This window comes from Protomyctophum parallelum (genome assembly GCF_964188405.1).
Source record: "Protomyctophum parallelum genome assembly, chromosome: 6".
Classification (NCBI taxonomy): domain Eukaryota; kingdom Metazoa; phylum Chordata; class Actinopteri; order Myctophiformes; family Myctophidae; genus Protomyctophum; species Protomyctophum parallelum.
In genome coordinates, this window is record NC_139701.1 from 18,032,485 (window position 1) to 18,049,346 (window position 16,862).

General features: G+C 41.4%; 1 protein-coding gene across 2 annotated transcripts in view; it reads right to left on the reverse strand.

Moving 5' to 3' along the window:
• Positions 1-16,626, reverse strand: part of atf6 (activating transcription factor 6) — a 56,799-nt gene extending 40,173 nt beyond the window's left edge. For both annotated transcript variants that reach the window (XM_083766985.1, XM_083766984.1), the window contains exons 1-7: positions 16,388-16,626; positions 15,285-15,361; positions 12,773-12,851; positions 10,002-10,099; positions 8,835-8,958; positions 6,586-6,789; positions 3,723-3,898 (exon numbers count right to left, since the gene is read on the reverse strand). In XM_083766985.1, coding sequence (XP_083623111.1) covers positions 3,723-3,898; positions 6,586-6,789; positions 8,835-8,958; positions 10,002-10,099; positions 12,773-12,851; positions 15,285-15,361; positions 16,388-16,496 — 867 coding nt within the window. In that variant the 5' untranslated portion in view covers positions 16,497-16,626. The remainder of the gene's footprint in view (positions 1-3,722; positions 3,899-6,585; positions 6,790-8,834; positions 8,959-10,001; positions 10,100-12,772; positions 12,852-15,284; positions 15,362-16,387) is intronic.
• Between the last annotated feature and the right edge of the window lie 236 nt (positions 16,627-16,862).

The window sequence follows — 16,862 nt, forward strand, 5'->3', positions numbered from 1 at the left end:
CCAACAGGAGAGTGCCACAGGTGTTATTTTTGCCACAATACCATTTAAGACTTTTTTTATTTATTTAAACGCAATTTTGCACCGCAACTTGACTTGAGCTATTGTATTTTACTATTTTTATAAGATTGCTTGATTGTTTGTTAACTTTACTGCCCCTTCCGTCTGTGATCTGAAAACGTATTCATTTACGGAGCTTAACTACAGTAATTAAACCAAGTTAATTTAAATTAGTGGATATCAGGTTGATAGGTGGAATATTTGTATCAATGATTTGTTACTCTCATTGTAATTACATGCTGGTCGTTTGCAAGTGTGTAAACCTGCTCTGGTTTGTTTTTCACAAAGAAACTAAAGAGTGTGTGTGTGTGTGTGCGCCATGTAGTGCGTGCCACATGGTGTGTGCTTGCATCTTTCCACCACAGCTGTCCTGACATCACCCTTTCAGACACCGTCAAAGGCAAAAGGAAACCGCCCTTTGTTATATCACAATGTCCGATTCCTTCTAAGACAAGGTCAAAACACGATTTATCCTTACGTAAGACATGGGCCCTTCCAGTAAAACTCCCATCGGCACAAATAAAGCTGAGGCCAATAATGACTGTTGTATCTGCGAATGTTCTGGCTCTAAAAAGCAACGATCCCAATGGAAGAATCATGGAAATTCATGGCCTACTGTGATGACCACTTATATCATCATAAATCTGTTATATTTCGGAGTCCTAACTGTCGGCTATATTTACCATGTTTGGTCTTGCTAGGGGGTTGAGTTAATGGTCCAAGTGTGTGTGACTGAGAGACATGCATGTCCTGTAGTTGTACAACTCCTCTGGAAAAAAGACACATCAAGTACAATAACAATAATAGTGATGACAGACGTGCCTGTTTTTTGTCCTGCTGTTTTATGTTACAGTATTTTATCCTGGAAAATCAAAGTTAATAGCTTTTGAAATCCAACAAGCTAAAAATAGGGCAAGATGAGAGTATACTGTTACCAACAGTATACGAGTGACCATAGCAACTAGCCATAGCAACTAGCCAACTACAAAATTATAGTTAACGAGTAATGCAAGTTCACACTTGCACGCCTGTCTGCACACATTCATACTGTAAGTTCATGCACTCACTAGCTCTCTCTCACTAAAGCGCGCACACGCACACACGCCCATCAGACCACCTCTTGAAAGCATGACTTTATCATTATGAATAGGCTTTGTACTGTATGACAAGTGCTCAAGCCACGGTTCTATGTAGGCTGCAACTGAATGTACACAACCTTAGAAGAGCCCTATATCTACCATACAGTAGTCTGACAACCTCCCACCCAAACACCTATATCTACCATACAGTAGTCTGACAAACTCCCACCCAAACACCTATATCTACCATACAGTAATCCGACAACCTCCCGCCCAAACACCCAGGGAGAGAACAGGAAGCAACACAGTGGGGCTGGTGCAGAGATTGAGGAAGGGCGGGGGTGACCCGGGTGAGATAGAGAGAGAGATTGAGAAAGAGTTTCTTACGCGATCATTTTGAGGTAAGAGGCATATGTATTTTTCTCAAAATTGCAATACCAACACAAACTTTCAGATGACTACTTTGGGCAATGGCAAGCCAATTAAAGCCTACCTAATTTGTATGTTTTTGTTTTCCTATGCCAACCTGTAGTGTTACACATTGATTCCACAGCCACGATATAGACAATTCTTGACGAAGAATTGCATTTTTAGTACAAGTTCAGCATTCTAAGCTCCTCTTGAAAGGGTATTTGGCTAGTGTTATACGATGATTTACGGTCCCAGGTCCCATTGGCTAGTTGGTTGTCAAATCTAAGCTCCTCCGTATTGAGTTTTATTTGATTTTATTATAGGTGAAGGTGGAGGAAAGTAATCTTCCACCTCGACTTTCCTTGGAGACATTCTGCTCGCTTTTGCTGTCACTTTCACTTTACATCAACTTAGTGAAATAAATACACGCAGTTCGCCTGGTTGCCATAGCGGTGTGATTTCCATCCACAACTGTGCATGGTTTGGTGATATATAGGGTGGGAGGGATTTGAAAACCCAAACAAAAACATCCAGTCATATCATCCACCGTCCAGTTACATTCAAGCCACTGTAACTGGTTTGAGCGTATAGATACGCATGTCATCTAATAATAATCTAATAATTTGGTCCGTACTCTTTTGCGGTATTTGTCACTGCATATTTGCATACAGTGAAATGTGGTATCTGCCTTTAACCGATCATAAGTATCAGGATAAGTGGGCGCTATGGGGGAAGCAGGTAGGGGTCACGTGTCTTGCTTAGGGACACGTGGACTTGGGCGGGAGGCCCGGAACGCGAAGCAGGGACCTTCTGTCTCCCAGCCAGGCAGTCTCTCTCTCTCTCTCTCCACCTACTCAGGGGACTTTCTGTCTCCCAGCCAGGCAGTCTCTCTCTCTCTCTCCACCTACTCAGGGGACCTTCTGTCTCCCAGCCAGGCAGTCTCTCTCCACCCACTCAGGTGACCTTCTGTCTCCCAGCCAGGCAGTCTCTCTCCACCCACTCAGGGGACCTTCTGTCTCCCAGCCAGGCAGTCTCTCTCCACCCACTCAGCTATGGCCGTCTATTTAGAACTAGTCTACTGCACTACTTTTCAACCACAGCGCACAAGATCAGGCAAGACAACAGTATTCAGAATGAGCTAAAGAATTACAATGTCCCTGCAGAATGGGAAGAGACACATCATCATCATGTCAAATGGAAAGTTTATGTCTCATCAGCAACAACTGTGGAGCAGGATAGACACTTTCTGACAAACCACAAATCATTTGTCAGGACTTTTCCAGCACACAGTGAAGTGAGAACTGAAATCTCGACCATATGAAAGTGGATCAAGTGCTGTCATCAGCCTGCATTATTGTATGCATAACACTTTTTTCCTGAATGTATCATTCAAATGAAAACAATTAATTTAGGTTAGGTTTTATTTGTATTGATTGATATGTTTGCATTATTCAAATTACCAGCTTATAATAAGACAAATGTGGTGGTTTTTACTGTCTGGCGATGGTAGAGCTCACCAGCCTTGGAAAACAATTACAGTAAGTAGATATAGTGCACTAAAAGGTTGCCCACCCCTTGCCTCAAAAAATACATAACATTTTATATCTTCCTTCATTTTACACAATATACCATAATAAGGAGGGGAAATTCTTTAATGACTATTAGAAGTGGAGGAGACACTATTAAAACCTGATTCCACATCAGTGGTGGTCCCAAGTATTCTCAGATGCAGACGGACCTCACAGATGAGGTCAGGGGACCAATGAGAAGAAGAAGAAATGAGGCGATGCAGTACAGTAGAGTAGGAGAAGGGGCTTGATGGCGGCGCCATTTCCCACATGGAAAAGGTATGCGACTATTGAAACTGAGAAACTGAATTTATTTGATGGGATCACGGCCAACCCTTGCCGACGCCTCATGTAGTCGGCTGCGTGGGAGGCTTCATCTATTTGACGCAGAAAGAATTCAACCGAATCCTCACAACAGTTCCTGAGGGACGGGAATAGCTGTTAACAATTATTATTTGACCTTGGCCCTGACGTCTATGTGCAACGTGCCCCTTATTTCACACGCACAGTCGCACATACGCAGAGCACAAAACCACCGCGTTTGTAAACTGAGCGTAGATTTTTTATTTTTCAGTGGACAAATGAGAACACTGTGGTCAGGACTTACGTCATCGTCCGAGGAGGGGGCTCGGAGTGTGACGGAGACCATCTGCGGAGCGGCGACAGTGCCCGTCACGGCCATGTCCTGGCTCAGTGTTGGCATGGTGACCACATGGCCCCCGACCGTCTGTGGTGTCTGGATCTGTAGCACCTGGCCTGGCTGTGGCAGCACCATGGGACGTCCTGAAAAACACACAACACACACACACACTCTTAAATTACAGGAGACAGTCACACTGCAACTATACTTTTACTATATGACTAGCTTTGGCTGTGGTTGTGCACGTCTTTGTTCCTGTTATCGTTTATTTTTTTGTCTGTTTGTATGCATGTCTTAATTGTTGTGTGTGCGTGTGTGTGTGTGTATGTGTGTGTGTGTATAGTATGTGTGTACTGTACAGTGTGTGTGTGTGTGTGTGTGTGTGTGTGTGTGTGTGTGTGTGTGTGTGTGTGTGTGTGTGTGTGTGTGTGTGTGTGTGTGTGTGTGTGTGTGTGTGTGTGTGTGTGTGTGTGTGTGCGCGCGTGCGTGTGTGTCCGTCTTGAGTTCATGTTCACATTTGTCTGGACAAACCATGAACAAGAACCTCATCCCTCGCTAACCCGTTGCAGCTGGCAGTCATATCAGTCTGGCTCATCCGAACAACCTCCATGTGCAGATGCAACAACCTTCCCTCATTCCCCAGTGACCTGCATTAACCTCTGGACTTTAACAAGACCCGCCGTGTGCAAACTGAAGTTCAGGTGGAAACGATGTTTATTGTCCATGACCCAAGGTCTAAACACACTACATTCCTAACAGCGTTCAAATATGAGGGTGTGACTTTTTTTTATATGTACATATGCGTCTGGCCGTCTGTATGCATGTAGGAAGGTTATGGGTTTGGGAGATTATGTATGGTAAATATTGCTTTAGTTAACAATTTTGATTAGTTTTAACTTTTTATCATCTAATCTATTATCATTTTTAACATCTAAGTTTTATCAACTGGGTGTGTTTTCAACACATTGACAGCAATATGAATGTGACAGTTCATGAAGGTTGCTTTCCCATGGCTGACACCATATCTTACCCTCATCTGTCTGGTCCTGATGGAGTAAATCCCACCCATCTATTGCTCAAAGTAGGTTTAAACAAACTGTCTGGTACAGGTATGTATCTGAACTTGGCCTTCTTGTGCCTACATGTGGGCGCACGTGCATGCGTGCGTGCGTGTGTGTTTAACTTTTTATGAGTGGGCACGAATAAATAAAGATGCCCGTCTGCCCACATTTACACAGGCTTGTGGTCTGAAAACAAAAAAACAAAACCACGACTACAAACAATAGTCTCCTGTTTATAGATGACCTGTTCACGGTTTACAGTAGCGGTCAGTGCTAATCCCTATCCAGAGAGCCACAGTACAACAGTCTGAGCCAGGGGACATTTCTCAGCCAGTCCTGCAGTGTCTCAATCTCATTCTAAATGACTTGTTGTCAGTGCAAATCGTAGCCAACAGTGCAAATGAAAGTAAGTCGTGCTACGGCTTCGGTCTTTTGCCAAGCTGACAGAGAAGGAGAATTAATGTAGAAGACAGTTCACACGAATTTGGAGCCTATATTGGGTAAGTTTGCCGTTTCGAAATGTAGCACTGCGCCCGATATGCAAAGCTCCATGGTTACTTTAAATCCATCATATCAGCAGAATGTGTTCATTGGTCAGGTATGTTCACATACGAGGCATGTGGAAAGTGAACATACCTGGCGTATAAACACATTCTGTATTGGCGGCTATAAATTGGCGGCTATAAATCATAGAGCCCAGCCTCACATCATAAAGCACCAATACATTTCCAAACAGCACAAACACTTTCCCAAGCCTCCAATGAATTCCTGTTGACTGTCAAAATCCTCACGTAAAGGAATATTTAAAATTTTACTACATTATCAAGTTATGTTTTGTGTAGTGCAATCCGATAATTTACTTGAATGAAGTCAGGTTCTTAAACAAAAAAAACAAAATCTTTGCGAGCGTGTGCACGCACACACACACAAAAATACATATATTAAGTACATGTATATATTAAGGAAAGTGTTGTTTGGATTGACATTTTGCTTTGCAGGTTCCTTCACCTACACCCACCCCCCCCCCCCCCCCCACACACTCACACACAATACTGTAATGTTAATATATATATATATATATATTCACTTTTTTTTTTAAGGGCTTATAGGCCTACATAATTTAAATATGAATACATTGTTAATTTAGAGTGGGATTGTAATGTAGAACGACTGTGTGCAACTGTAGCTAGCAACCATCTTCAAAGTAAAGCAAGTGATTACATATGTGGGTTTGAATTTTGACAAGTCAGCAACTCCATAACCAGGCCAAAACAGGCTGGGGAACAATGAACATAGGGATACAGCGCCATCTTCTGGACAAGTTGCAACAGAAAAAACTGAAAGAAATTCAGGGATCTCAGGACTATGATAGGGATCAGCTCTCTAAATTAGGGGATCAGCTCTCTAAATTAGGGGCACGACAGTTAATAATCAAACTAATCGATTATAAATTAAAAAAATCGGTAATTTCATAGAATAAACAATCAATCCCTATTTTGGGCATGTCATTATAGGAGAAACATCGTTTTTTTTACTTTCACAATTTTAGCTTAAGTATAAAATAACACTTATGCAAATTATTGGTAGTTGCAGCCCTATTCTAAATGCCCTAATCTACAGTAAGAATCAAAAACAACATGTAACACAGTGCAACACACACCGACTGTATGGCTCACCTCACCTCAGGCTAGCCTACACTACAGTAGATGCAAATAATGAGTATGGTGTGATGCAATCAAGTGCAACGGGGACGCAGTGTGGACGGTCACCTGGAGGGGGCGCTGGCTGGATGCTGATTGGAGTTGCCTTCACCACAGGCAGCATGGTGGCATGGAGAGGCTGGAGGATGATGGTCTTAGTCTGCAGGGGGGGCGTGGCGTGAGCCAGGGGGAGCGCTGTGATCAGTGGCCTGGGCTGGATGGACACCTTGGTACTGAGCTGGATGAGCCTCTTGACTGTCTGAGCCGGTTTGGCTGGGAGGAGAGACAGGAAGGGAGGAAGTACAGCGTGTATGGTAAATAAAGGGCAGTTTGGCTCATATGTGAAAGGCGGACAATGTTGTTTTGGTTGTTGCTGTTGGAGAAATGTCCTTTTTACAGTTATATTAATCAATGCAAAGTCAAACTTGCCACTACAACTCATGAAATGGATTGTAAATACTAAATAGACAGATATTTTGATCCAACAGTAAATCCCATTGTTCTCGACACTGGCATTGTTTAGCTAGCCTCCGTCTAGAATAGGATTAATCTTCATGTATGTGTACACAGTATATGCATGTCCCCTCAAAAGACCACAGCTCAATTACAGCTCACTTCGTTACATGTATTACACAGGGGTTAAAGCCAAAAAAGACTGAAAATTTTCAGACCACTTTTCAAACCATGTGGCGAACCCCCCACATTTGCACCGATCTACCCCTGTCCTAGACAGCGATAAAATAAATAAATACAAATGAATCATAAATTAATACCATGGCACGCGCAGCGCACACCAAATTTTGGGGTTGTAAAATGATGTTTTCCCAAAGTTGCCTTTACCGAATGTGTGTCAATCCATGCTTCATTTTATAGAAGCAGTGTTGAAGTTATGTTGTATTATATTGCTAGTCCGGCCAATCAATAAATACTCTGAAATGACTGTAGGGCTTGCCTTTACAGCCACATGGTGCATAGCAACAATGTTAAAGTAAAAAAGAAAACCCAGAGGAAGACACTTATAGGCATGTAGCCTTCAGTAGTCCATTATGCACCTGCATTATAAGGTTGCAAGTGAGAACAAAAGTCAATTACAAGAGAACCCATTGGTTTTGGCAACTAAAATGGGACAGTGGGATAGGTGGGCAGTGGGCACTATATGCAGCTCCATCTCACTGAATTAGAATATTTTGTAAAAGTACATTTTCTTCTGTAATAAAATTAAAAAAGTGAAACTTTCATATATTCTTATTTCATTGTGCATAAAGTGTACTTCAAGTACTTCAAACATTTCTTGTTTTAATCTTGATGATTCAGGTCAGGCCAGTTGGCTGGTCAGTTAAGCACAGTAATACCATGGTCAGTACACCAGTTACTAGTAGTTTTGGCTCTGTAGGCAGGTGCCAAATCTAGCTGGAATTTTGGAAAGGAAAATTAGCATCTCCATGAAGCTTGTCAACATACTGAAGCTAAAAAGATCTGTTGAAACCATTGTTAAGTTTTCACTGTCAGTGGACCAACACCATGCAGATACCATGACCTAAATCAGCACTGTGTTTTGTCATGTCCAGAGTCTCAACACAACCATCTATTATGATATTTTACAGCACTGTGTGCCTCTGTACATTGACAAGCTTTATGTTGATGCTGATTTTCCTTTTCCAGCAGCACTTGGCACCTGCCCACAGTGCCAAAACTACTAGTAACTGGTGTAATGACCATGGTATTACTGTGCTTAACTGACCAGCCAACTGGCCTGACCTGAACCCCACATTGAATCTAGGTTGTATTGTCAAGAGGAAGGTGTGAGACATGAGACTGAACAATCCAAATTAATTTACAGCTGTTATCAAAGCAAACCTGGGTTTCCATAACACCTCAACAGTGCCCAGACCAAGTATTAACTGTATACTTTTCAGATGGTCGACATTTCTCGTAAAATATTCTAATTCATTGAGATATTTTTATGAGCTGTATGCCATAATCATCAAGATTAAAACAAAAAAAGGTTTTAAATACTTCACTTTATGCACAATGAATTGAGAAAAAATATATGAAAGTTTCACTTTTTGAATTATATTACAGAAGAAAATCAACTTTTACAAAATATTCTAATTCAGTGAGATGGAGCTGTATTTCCGATGGACCATGTATGTAATTTACATAAATGGTCCTTCGACATCCTACCAGTTGGTAACTACATGTACTTTAAATGACTGAAAATACATAAGACAAAAACTCTGCATTTTACAAAGAAGACAAATCCTGTGGACACTGGACAGACTAAATGAGCCCCTGTCAGCAGACGGAGGTTGTCTCACCCCGTGCAGTCAGGCTGGCTCTTTTCGGGGATCTCTTGGCTGGTGTAGGGGGCTCAGAGTATACACTGGACTCAGAGCACACAGAGACAGGAGAGGGCTGGGACTGTGGAGACAGGGCCTCATCCTGGAGCAGAGAAAGACAGAGCGAGCTTAGGACATTATGTTTTACAGCACCATCAAGGACACTACAGACACTACAGTAGTAGTAGTAATAAACCAGAATGAGGTTGGTCCAACAGTATACAGTGAGTTTTTAAGTAACAGGAACATATTTGGAATATAAATTATAAATATTTTAAAATATTTTAAATACCTTGTACTTCGTTTCTTGTACACTATGTTTTTATGCTTTGTCTCATAATGTAACGGTACTGCCTGTCTGTTCTATTTCTGTGTTTTGTGTGGAGACTACGGATGAAATTTAGCATCTTTCTAATTCCGGTGTATTTTACAGTACGTTACATTTGGTTGTAATGTTGATGAATATGCTTGCCCCATCGAAAGAAACAGCTGAAGATCCACATTTAGGTTACATTAAGGTGTATTTGCACTAGTGCACACCAAGGAAAATAATACCATTAATATGTTAAATACAAATGTCCTTGGCAATAATATACTGGCAGTACAAGAACATGTCCTTGGATTCAGTCAGCGGACAGACATCAGTGTTGGGGTCGAGAGGAGGATATAAACTTTGCCCTTGTTTTGACGTGCTGTGAAAACATCTGCCTACATAATTATGCAAATGTGTCCAAAGTTGTCAGCACCTTTTTAAAATGAGGGGGCGTGGCATATATCAGGCAGACAGTGAATAATTAGTTTGACAAGGTGTTTAAGGCAGTCATTAATGAAGCGTCTCTGGTGTGTGTGTGTGTGTGTGTGTGTGTGTGTGTGTGTGTGTGTGTGTACACGTGGGAGCGTGCATGTGTGTGTGGGACTGTGGGTCTGTGTCCAAAAGAAAAAGAGCAGCATCTGCCAGCGAAAGCGATATCAATGTTTTGAGCACCATCTGTGACAAATCCCGTTTTCACACTGTGCCAAGATAGGCAACAACGTAAATGCTCTCATCGAAAAACAAATGCAGACTCTCTCCAATGACATATTTGCATTGAGAATGAGCATGTTAAACACAGACACAGTGCAGACGGCGAGCAGGGGCAGACTTACTGATAAGGAGTATGGGGACAAGGCTTCCACAGAGGCAGGAGAAGGGACAGAGCTCAGAGTGTGGGCAGGTGAAAGAGAGTCCATGCTCACCTCGCCATCTGGACACACAAGGACAGTGGTACAGACACAGAGATGTCACACGGGCTTACCGAGCTCGGCTAATGTAGTCAGTAGAGTGTACACGGGAAAATCCTTAATAGTCCGGCAGACTGGGTTGTGGGGTGGGAAATTTGGTATATAGGTTTTTTTATTGGCCTACAATATTGTCTATATAAGTATATACCGTATATACATACATTCATGAATCCACTTGCTGACCGGCTGTCAGTATTGAGCAATTTATTTTATAGGGGTTCATATGTGACCATACCATTGACATCGTATATAAGGCAAAAATGTCAAAGTTTCATTATGCTTTAAGTAGCATGTGACATTTGATGATTCTTAATCCATTCCAAGCATTAGTTTTGCACAAAAAACACTCACACACATTTTGGGGAATTTGGGCACAGCTATGGCCATTTTTAGCCCAAGGAGTGTTTTCTGTGCAAAACTAATGCTTGAAATGGATTCATAATCATGAAAACCCCCTAGTTTGACACATAAAGCATAATGAAAATCTTGCCTTATATAGGATGTTAATGGTAGGATCACATATAAACCCATATTTAAACTATTGCCCAATGCCGACAGCAAGTGGATTCATGAATGTATATTGTATAATAGACAATATTTTAGGCCAATAAAAAATATTTCCCACTTTAAACAAAAGAAGCCTGTAAGCTGCCGGACTATAATTCAACTCCGAGAGTATTTGGCCAATTTTTGTAGTAGTATGACAGTTGAGAGCAGATTATCATTTAACAATGATTATAGTTTACCACACGACACATTTTCGGTTAAATATGCTGCTGCACACACAAATAAAGACGGTACTATGCATTTCTTTCTCCTAATTCACAGAAGACAAATCTCTACAACTTTTTCTCTAGCCGATTGTGACCAATGATCTCTCCAGTTACAGGGTCTACCTTAATAACACACCATCACACAGAGCTCCCACTTCAGGGTGCATAACTGTAGCATTTGAAGCAAGAATCCTATTGTTGTCTTCATGTACTTTACTGTAACTTGATATGTTGCATCCATGACAGACTATAAGCAGAGGCAAGGAAGCAACCAGGTGCTCAGGTATAAAATAAATGTAAAAATAGTAAAAAGGTGCTCCTGGGATCAATTGGGATAACACATCTATAGAACAAAGCGGAGATCCGGGCACACTTAAGGTTAAAAAGGAGGAAAACTTTATTCAACAGACATGTTTCGACGTGTGCCCCTATCTCCGCTTTGTTCTATACATGACAGACCTAACTTGACAATATGCATAGTTAATTTATATTTAGGTCATTCCTGAATAATAGACGTGCAATAAAACACTGCTATAAACCACATGACATTCAGAACAGCATAGTTTCATCTACAGCAGGGACCACCAACCTGACTAAGAATCAACCTGGGGACCACTGTTGTGTTGGCTAGGGATGTGGGCATGTTGGGGAAAAGGCTTGAAATTAAATAATGAATTAAGGGCTTTGATTTAATTTGACACAAGTACTTATACGAGCACATTTCCTAATGATGACTCAACCAGTCAATCCGGTACACTTTCCCTTAAAGGAGAATTCCATGATAGAATGCTTTCTTATCTTTCTTACCTTTCTTTGTAGTTGTTACGTCCCCACCAAAGAGGTCCAGGTGTTTTTTTGTGCAAAAACTCCTTATTGGCTATTTTCCCTACCATAAGCCCTCAATGAATTGCATTGCATTGAATGGGAATTGAATGGGGCTATGGGGTGTTATGCTAATTCGCTTATTTCCATCGAAAGAAGTAGTAAAGTGTGCCGCTTGGGATATTATTTACATTATGAAGAGAGGATATATACAAAGAAATTATAATTTTGAGCGATGGAAATAAGCGAATTAGCACAACACCCCATAGCCCCATTCAATTCAATGCAATTCATGTAGGGCTCATGGTAGGGGAAATAGCCAATAAGGAGCTTTTGCACAAAATAACACCTGGACCTCTTTGGTGGGGACGTAACAACTACAAAGAAAGGTAAGAAAGCCTTTTAGTATGGAATTCTCCTTTAATCCCTTCTTGAGATTCTGTGGAATTTCTTCACCTCTGACTTCCCAGCAACATTTGACACATCATCATAGGTCACCAGGTAATTTAGTATGATGTTTCTCAACTAGTCCTCACTTTCCTACATTACTGAATGCATAGTCAGGTCAGGGACCAAAACACCACATACACTACCTTCACGGATCACCAGTGGTCCATGGACCACCAGTTCAAAACCTCTGATCTACAATATTAAAAGCAACAGTACACATCAAAGAACACGTACAGTATACCGGTATAAGAGGCTGCATCATAATATAAATGGAATACAATCTGCTATGTTTTAAATACCAATACCATTAAATATACCACCACCAAAAAAACAAAATAAATAGTAAATTACTAACATTCAACAGGCAAATTTTGTTTTGTATGCATTTCTTTTTGTTATGCTATATTACATGTTGGTAATGTTGAAATGTAAACACAAGACTTTGATGAAATTTCAAAATAGTATATTTACCATCTAACTCTCAACATCTCTTTTAAAATGTATGTAAATAAATTAACTTTATTTTTATTCGGCACAATTCCAGATCGGGACTTTAACACAGATGTTGACTAATATGCTACTGTACATTACCTGTACAGGTGCTGCCTGTGGCTGCTCCGTTCCAGGGAGCTAGGTCCATGTCGAAGTCCAGGTCAGGAACCTCGGAGGCCTGGCAGACATAATTATGTAACTCCATCAGATTCAAGTCTAGTCAAGACAATTGTATCTTTCTGTATAGTGCATTTAATGGTTAATGGTAATGGTGCATTTATATAGCGCCTTTATCCAAGGCGCTTTACATAGATTCATACACCGATGGCAGTGGAAACCATGCAAGGCACCAACCAGCACATCAGGAGCAATTAGGGGTTCAGTGTCTTGCTCAAGGACACTTCGACACCAACTCTGGGGGAACCCAGATTCGAACTGATAACCTTGCGGTTACCATCCATCCAGCCACTCTACCCCTGAGCCACTGCCGCCCCACCCCATTTCATACCAGGCTGCCAGAAAACTCAATATGATTCACATTAAATACATAATAATTGTGTAAACATTATACTACAAACAGATATACAAAGTGCAGCCACCACCACTCATCCACCCACCCACCCACAGTCCCACACTCATAAGCATTAATAAAACCCACAAATCCACAATTCAAACTAGAAAAAGTGCCCTTCTGGGCACAGGTCTCCACCAGGTTATCCACAGATCCGTGCAGTTAGAGGTAAAAACACTTTTCGGCCAGTTATAGCGCCACCTTGAGGCTGAGTTGAAATTGTTCATGTGGCATTTTGTCCTCGGCCTAGTGGGAATGTGGGTGCACAATTCCACGCGATGTGTTCATGATTTGCAGCATTTTGTTTGAAACTGAGCACTCCTGTGAACTTTGGAAGCCAATCTTAACCAATCAGGATGGAGTCTGAGAAATCTGAAAGACCGGTTTGGTTGAATGGCTCTAGAGAGACTGTGTACCAATTTGCGTGATGTTTGGACAAAATCTGTAGGTGTGCTGTGCAAAAACTTGTTTTGCACAAAGCGGCCTCCTGGTGGCGCTATAACAGGCCGTTCTGGAAAGTTTGGGGCAGAGGTTCATCGTTGGCATCCAGGGAGTGTGTGTGCAAAATTTGGCATCGACCGGGTTAACGGTGGCCGAGATTAGCTGCTCACGGACGGACGGACGGACGGACGGACACACGGACGGACGGACGGACGGACACACGGACGGACGGAGTGCAAAACATACTCTCCCCCCATGCCTTTGGCCTGGTGGAGACAATTAGGGATGGGAATGATCGATTAATTCATTAATTGATAATTGATACGTTTTGATAACCTTATCGGTCGATTAAACAAGTTAGTTGATAAGCGGCGTTGCTTTTTTTATCTGAGAATCTTAATTTCCCTCGATGTCTAACATAAAACATTACATTTTGCTGATATACAGAAAGAAGGCATATTATATTAACTAACCAAAACGCTATTTTTAGACAAATCCATCCAAGATTTTTATAACAAATCCATAGTGGATAGTGGATGGTTTGTTTACATTGAGCGACTATCTGGTGTGCTTGTATACGTTCTTTTTATAAACTGACCTCACAATGGTGCAGACTTGGCTCAGTAAATAAATGCCACAGCAGGTCACGTCGAGGGAATTAGCCAGAAAACGGAATTAGATTTTCAGCTTTCCAGCATGGAGACAGCATCAAGGAACCCAGATTGACGAGTTTACAAAAAGACGTAGAATGGCTTGGATCTCGGCTGTACGGCGCACGGGCGCAGAGACATAATGTTCAACAAAGTATCTAAGCACAGCCGTGTTTGTTCACAACATTTCCATGTCCTTGTAAGGTATTTGGGCCAGACGTTATTTCTATCCATCCTGGTGTTGGTTCACTATGTTATCCCCAAGAACGAGCTCAATATTTACAAAAACATACCACCGTCAGTCTATTCTGAGTGATGTAGGCTAGAGTTTAAAGCCCACAAGAATGGCGCCGCTAGCTTTTCAGACGCTGCCCCCCTCTTGGTGACGTACACGTTTTTACACCCTATATCCCTATGTACCGGTATGTCTGTTTGGGGTATGAACAGTACCGTCTGCTGGGCGACAGCCTACAGGGCCTTTCACACTGAACACAATAACTACAACAATAAAAGTATAACCAACAATAAAACTGTACAGTACAGTACAGAGTACAGTACAGTAACTATCACAAGAGTGGTACAGTTTTTCTCATCCAAGAGAGACGGACATCACTGGACATCACTGTTCAGTTCCCAGCAGTTGCAGTATTCAGTGGTTCTCAATCTCAACTGTGGGTTGGGGTCCCCACGTGGTTTTAGGGGTGTCCCCAAAAGAAAGAAAAGAAGTGCATCAAAAATAAAAGTGCACCAAAAGCAATCAACAAACTATGCTATAAAAACTGTTCTAACATTGGCCAAATTGTCAAATAAAAAGAAAGAACACCTCGAGCTTGTAGATCTGCTATTTTCACAATATTTATCTGTGGAACTGGGGGGGGGAGGGGGGGGGGGGGGGGGGGGGGGGGGCTGAAAGGGTTGAGAATGAGAACCACTGGGTTAGGTTACTTACATAGCCAGCATGCTCCAGGGCTTGAAGGAGTTCATCTGCATCAGGCAGATTGTCCAGCTCATCAAACAGGCTGATGTCTATATAAAGACATGGAGAGATCATGTTAAATCCCACCACTTTTGTTTTCACAAACAATTCAAAGCTTCTCAATTTAGTGGTTTCCTCTACACATCTCATTCATTGCTCATTATATAAAATTGAGCACATAAAGAAAATTTACTTAAAAGTATTTATTTTAAATGAATTTAATTCAATTGTATTTTTTTCCTCATAATATAATCTTAAGCAACTCTTCAGCTAACCTGTTTTCGCATGGTGTTTTGGCCCCCAGCCCTGATCACTGTGCATGAATGTCAACTATGCAAAACCTTCCTTTTAACCCATTAAAACCGGGTGTCATTTTAGATCTGAACCACTTTAACCATTGTTTTACAAGCTAGTGTGACGAGCTATGAGCTTGTGGATCTTTTTTTTTTTGTGCAAATCTATGAATATATAATTAATTATTTATCTTTTTTTTTTAAAGCAAACCTTTTAATTAACTCAAATCTTTTATTCTGGGGGTCCCTCCCTGGAACAACACATTTTGAGGGTCGTTAACATTAAGGGTTGATCACCACGTACTGATATTATAGCAATATAGGTTTTAAGACATGTAGAATCAGCCTTCATGGGTTATAAAATGGGCGGGGGGGATCTCAACGGGTATCTAATCACTCCGGGCGGCCAATTATATTATAACAGGTCAGGTGTTGCTGTTTGTGTTTTCACTCCAACACATGAATTCAGAGTCGAAGTGTTTGCATCATCTCTACTATTAGTGTAGCCCTCCAAGCAGAACCCAATGCTACTGAAGTTTCTGACATTCTCATCAAAATTTCAGAAAAGCTTTATGTAGGGTCCCGAAAGGGGCTACTATTAATGTTGACAACCAAATGCAATGCACCGTCAACGGTGTCGCGCGCCGAAATTAACCTACAAGCTCACAACAGTTGCAGCACCTTGTACGTATACATCTGAATTATTCGACTTAACCGCATGATATTATACATATAATAATTATACAAAATAATATATTGCGATTATTCATGTCACTCACTCACCCCACTCTCCATCCTGGTCGATGGCCATGAAGCCAAGTCTGTCGCTGTTATTATTATTCATCATAAAATTCTGATGATTTTCGATGTCTACTGTTAAATCGGACGACATTCTCCCTCGAATACATTAGGAACGGATATATTAAAATATTTTTGATAAATATAACTTGTCCGCAGTGCTATATTAGCATATATCCATGTTGCTGTTGCTGTTTTGTTTTCGGGGAACTCGATTATACTACTTCCTGATGATGATCATCTGTGTAGGAGTTACACGTACGTTTAACCTTAAATCTACGGGTGCCGTCAAGGGATATACGACCGTGACGCAACAAGGACGCAACCATGCAACCACATTACAATTACAACTATACGCCACACGGTGGAAGCAATTAGTCTCCAATGCTCCATAGTGTGTAGGATAGACGGTGATTCTCAATCTCAACCATTTTCATGCCGAGGACGCCCCAAATTGATA